The sequence below is a fragment of the Aegilops tauschii genome, chromosome 5 (assembly GCF_002575655.3).
Source record: "Aegilops tauschii subsp. strangulata cultivar AL8/78 chromosome 5, Aet v6.0, whole genome shotgun sequence".
Lineage (NCBI taxonomy): Eukaryota > Viridiplantae > Streptophyta > Magnoliopsida > Poales > Poaceae > Aegilops > Aegilops tauschii.
In genome coordinates, this window is record NC_053039.3 from 583,450,455 (window position 1) to 583,455,021 (window position 4,567).

The 4,567-nt window shown below is 48.8% G+C and overlaps 1 protein-coding gene across 1 annotated transcript; it reads right to left on the bottom strand.

The window, feature by feature from the left end:
* LOC109733663 (uncharacterized) lies at positions 1 to 1,870 on the bottom strand. Its single transcript, XM_020292887.4, has 2 exons — positions 1,619 to 1,870; positions 1 to 1,496 (listed from the first exon to the last, which is right to left on the bottom strand). Exons 1-2 carry the CDS (start codon positions 1,640 to 1,642, stop codon positions 291 to 293), a joined length of 1,230 nt encoding a protein of 409 aa, XP_020148476.1. The 5' UTR covers positions 1,643 to 1,870; the 3' UTR covers positions 1 to 290.
* Between the last annotated feature and the right edge of the window lie 2,697 nt (positions 1,871 to 4,567).

The following is a 4,567-nucleotide window of genomic DNA, read 5'->3' on the forward strand; positions in this document are numbered from 1 at the left end:
TACATCGAATTGTTCGCCAACTAAAAGTGGGGCGATCCATTGATTTTTCGGTTGGTGCATATACTATACTTAACATCCTCATCGATCGATCTTACAAGCGTGACCAATGTCCTTTAATTTCGTCGCTAATAGTACAATAACTACTGCTTATAATTACGCAGCAGTACATAATCGGAGTATAGAAATGTATATGGAGGATGGTCCAATAATCCGGCCAAGCTCACATGCTCAGCTCATATCCATGCCATGGCCCATGTGGTGATCCATCCATCGATCCGAGCTAGCTAGGACTAGGAGATGACGCAGGAGTTGGGGTTCTCGTCGCTGAACATCCGCGGCGGCCGCTCCATCATGTAGCTGCTGCCGTAGTTGTAGCTGTTGTACATCGGCATCCCCGGAGGTGGCGGCGGCGGTGGAGGCGCCCACTGCTGGTGCATCATGGCGTAGGGGTTGTGGTGGTGGTGGTGCGGCGGCGGCGGCATAGGTGGCGGCATGGCGTGCATGGCCATCCTCCTGGCCATCATGGCGTCCTCGGCGTCGGCCGGATGCAGCTTGTAGTGGATGCCGCCGCCGGGTGCGCCGCCGTAGGGCCAGTAGACCATCCGCTTCATCATCTCCTCCGGCGGGAAGCCGTCCACCGCCACACCTTCTTGCTTCCCCGGCTTCTGGTCCTCCTCGCCGGCACCTTCCTTCTTCTCCTCCCCGGCCTCTGCAGCTCCTTTGCCGTCTTCAGCCGCCTTGTTGTCGCCGGCCTCTTCTTTCTTGCCGTCGGCTGGTGCTTCATCCTTTGGTGGCTCAGCATCAGCAGCAGGAGCTGGTGGTTCCTCCTCCTTGGGCGGCTCCGGAGGCGGCGGCGGCACGACGGAGGCGATCTTCCCAGTCCGTCGGTGGATGTACTCCACAATCTTCTCGTCCTCCACGGTGGCACTGAGCGTGAGCCTCCCGGCGGCGAGGTCCGTCTGAGCGCTGACCACCCCCTTCATCCTCATCATCTTGGTCTGCAGCTGCTGCGCGCAGGCCTCGCAGTGCATGTTGACGAGCAGCTCCACTGTGCGGGCCTCGCTGACGAGCGGCGGTGCCGGAGGAGGGGGCGGCGGAGGCTCCTCGCCCTCGGCCGGCGGAGGAGGTGGCAGAGGGGAGATGAGGGTGGCGTCGCGCTTGGTCTTGGCGCGGAGGCGGTCGCAGAGGGCCTGCGGGTCGACGGCGCCCTTGATGGTGACCTGGTTGGCGGACATGTCGACGTGGACGGCCTCGACGCCCTTGCAGCGGAGGAGGGAGCGCCTGATCCGCTTGGCGCAGCCCGTGCAGTGCACCTCGACGCCCAGGATCACCGGCACCGGCGGCGGAGGGGACGGTGGGTCGGCTGCTGGTGGTTCCTCCTTCTTTGGGTCTTGGTCGGCTGCTGCCTCGTCCTTCTTCTCCTCTGCCGGTGCCGGTGCCGGTGCAGCTTCAGGTGCGGCGGCGGGTGCAGGTGATTCTTCCTTGTTGGCCTCCTCCTGCAGGATAGGGTTAATTTGGAGAAGATGGAGGTTAATTAAATGGATCACCGGCAGGGAGCAAGTAATACTAGTGATATGAAGCACTAGATGAGAGATTAATGGCTTGTTTAATTAATTACCTTGGTGGCTACTTGCTCGCCCATGGTGATGGGATCAAACAGAAGCAATTGATGATTTGTGATGGAGGTGAAGCTAACTTGTTATCTTAGCTTAGCTAGGGTGGAGTGGTAAGTGTTGAGGTAGTAGTGAAGAGATGTAAGATGTGTGTAGGCAGGGCATGCAAATGGAATTGAGTTGCTAGCTAGAGAGCAGAGCAGAGCAGATGGCACAAGGGAGGGAATGATAGGAGATGAGCAAGGCTTTGGGTGTGGAGGCAGGAGGTCCAACTTATAGATAGTGCTCCTAGTTAGCTCAGTACAAGCATATGGCCGGCCCCAAACAAAAGAAATTCAAAGGTAGGTAGGTGGCCAGCTACATTCCAAATGAATGAATGACGGGGCGGTGACGATGATCAGATCAATGTACTACTCCTACTAGTATTCCGGCCGGCCGGCGTGCATGCCATGGAAATCAATCAGGAGATGGAGATGGAGTAGCTAGCAAACAAACAAGGACTGGATTACTGTAGGTAGTACTCCATTCGTTTTTATTTAGTCTGCGTATTAGCTTTGGTTAAAGTCAAGCTTAGTAAATTTTGACAAAGTTTATAAACAATAACATGAGTATATACAATAACAAATCAATACCATTAGATTAGTTAAGGAATGTACTTTTACATCATATAGATTTGTTATGGTAAATGTTTATATTGTTTTCTATAAATTTGGTTAAACTTTATAAACTTGATTAAACTTTACGAAGTTTGACTTCAGTCAACCTAATATGCAGAGTAAATAAAAAAAAGTACTACTTGGTGATGAGAATAATTAAACGAATGTGCATGCATGTACCAACTGCATAAAATAATAAAAGATATTACGTGAGGGAGGATTCCCATGCATTCATGCAGCAGCACCCACATGCACGCAACTAGTACTCGTCTTTCTAGCATCATCGATCGTATAATATAATATGTTTAGTGTATTCATAGCAGCTGCTTTTGCATTGCATTGTTGTGCGGGCGACCTATATATACGTGTCTACATCTCAATCTCTCTCTCACCTAGATACTCCACTTACCTACGTAGTATCCAGTAGTACACGTACTACTCTACGTACACGTAGAGTAGAAGCAAGTGGTGGAAGCAAGAGCAAGTATATACTTATATACATTGGTGTACAAATACATATGTAGCACATACTTGTACATCTACATATCTATCTATCTATCTATCTATCTATGTACGGAGAGATAAGAGATTCCACCCGGATTGGCACGCTTGTATAGGCAGGCAGATCGACGCACCGACCCTTGAACACCATCGTCTCATCTACTAGAATAGATTTTCTTTTTTTGAGGGGCTACTAGAATAGATTAGTGTCCGTGCTAGCTAGTCCATGCGATGCGTAGAGGAGAGGAGTCCAATGCAAAGCAAGACCGGCCAGTGGAGTAAAATTACCCACACATGCATTGCGTGCAACATCCATCGTCTTCAGACTTGAGGTATCAATCGACATGCTGGACATATCTATCTATATATAGTGCTAAACTTGGGACTAGCAGGTATGCTGAAAACAGAGAGATGGTCCCGTTCTACAATAGTTGTTGGAGTTGGTAGCTAGGCTCTTCTCTTCTCTGGTACGGTAGAAATATATTGGTCGGTGCATGCAGAGCAAACTACTCTACTGGGAGAACCGGACAGCCGGGTAATATTTCCTCCCTTTAAATGTTGCTTGCTTAGCGAGTGGTGTGTGTGGGGCCAACCGTACCGGCGTTTGAGTATTCAATGGTAGCTCCATGCATCTTTGTTTGTTTGGAGAAAGAAGATACTACTTGGAAAAGTTGATTAGTGATTGATGGATCTGCGAGCCAAAAAGCATGCACATGGGAGGGGTGGTGTTTGGTTGGGTGGGACTTTCCTTGTCATACTCATACATACATGTCCATTCCATCCGTCCTGCTTTGCTTTTTCATTTCTTCCTCCTTAAGTAGTAAGCAAGCAAATAGTAGTGTTAACAACCAATAAGCCACTTCATCGTGACTCATCACTAAAAGTTGGTCCACGAGCGAGCGAGCGAGCGTGCATGCATGCGGCTGATAGTCAAGTCAGGTCACATGCATCCACATCAGCTTGCACTGCCTTGGAGTAGAGTAGATGACATGCACTGTTGATGCACGTATATATAGTCCTCTGTCTGTCGGCCGGTCATACCAAACCAACTCATCATCCCTGCCATCACATCTCATCACATCCATACATTCTAGAGATAGCTAGGAGCACTAAAATTAACCCTCCATTTCCAACCCTTCCTTCACCATGTCAATTCAACAAATAAACCCTCTCTTCGAGGATCTTAATAACATGGCATGCATGGCAGGCACCAACTACAATTCTATCTCCAGAAACGGACAAACCTATTCACTGGTACTCCCTTCGTCCCATAATGTAAGACATTTTTTACTCTAGTGTAGTCTGAAAAAGCGTCTTACATTATAGGACGGAGGGAGTACTACAGTACCACACACTAGTAAGAGCATCTCTGGTCCATCCCCAAAAGTCAATGTGATGGCGAATTTTTTGTCTTGGAGGCCCATTTAACCCATCACACTATTCTAATCTAGTTATGCAATGAACCGATTTAAACTTGTGTTTGAAATGAATTTGTGTGCAAAAGTTTTGTTTGAAATATTAAGTTTTAAGGATGGGCTAGATGCCTAGACGGATAAAAAAGCATTTTCCTCAAAAAATTGGGCTAGAGATGCCGTAGGATTGAGTATGTACTCCTAGATGGGCAAAGCATGCATGCACATGTACGCAACCACCTAGCTATATCTGTTTGCCGCGCGTGGATGGGATGACCAGCCAGCTTTTTGCACTCTATATATGCCTTTGTTGACTGTTAGTTACTCACACCTGCAGCTCGTTAGCTCATCCACAAGTCCACAATACATAGATTAGCAACATACT

Coding starts and splice junctions, on each gene's coding strand:
- LOC109733663 (XM_020292887.4), bottom strand. CDS start 1,642: ATGGGCGAGCAAGTAGCCACCAAG. Junction 1,497..1,618: donor GCGAGCAAGTAGCCACCAAG/GTAATTAATTAA, acceptor CCTATCCTGCAG/GAGGAGGCCAACAAGGAAGA.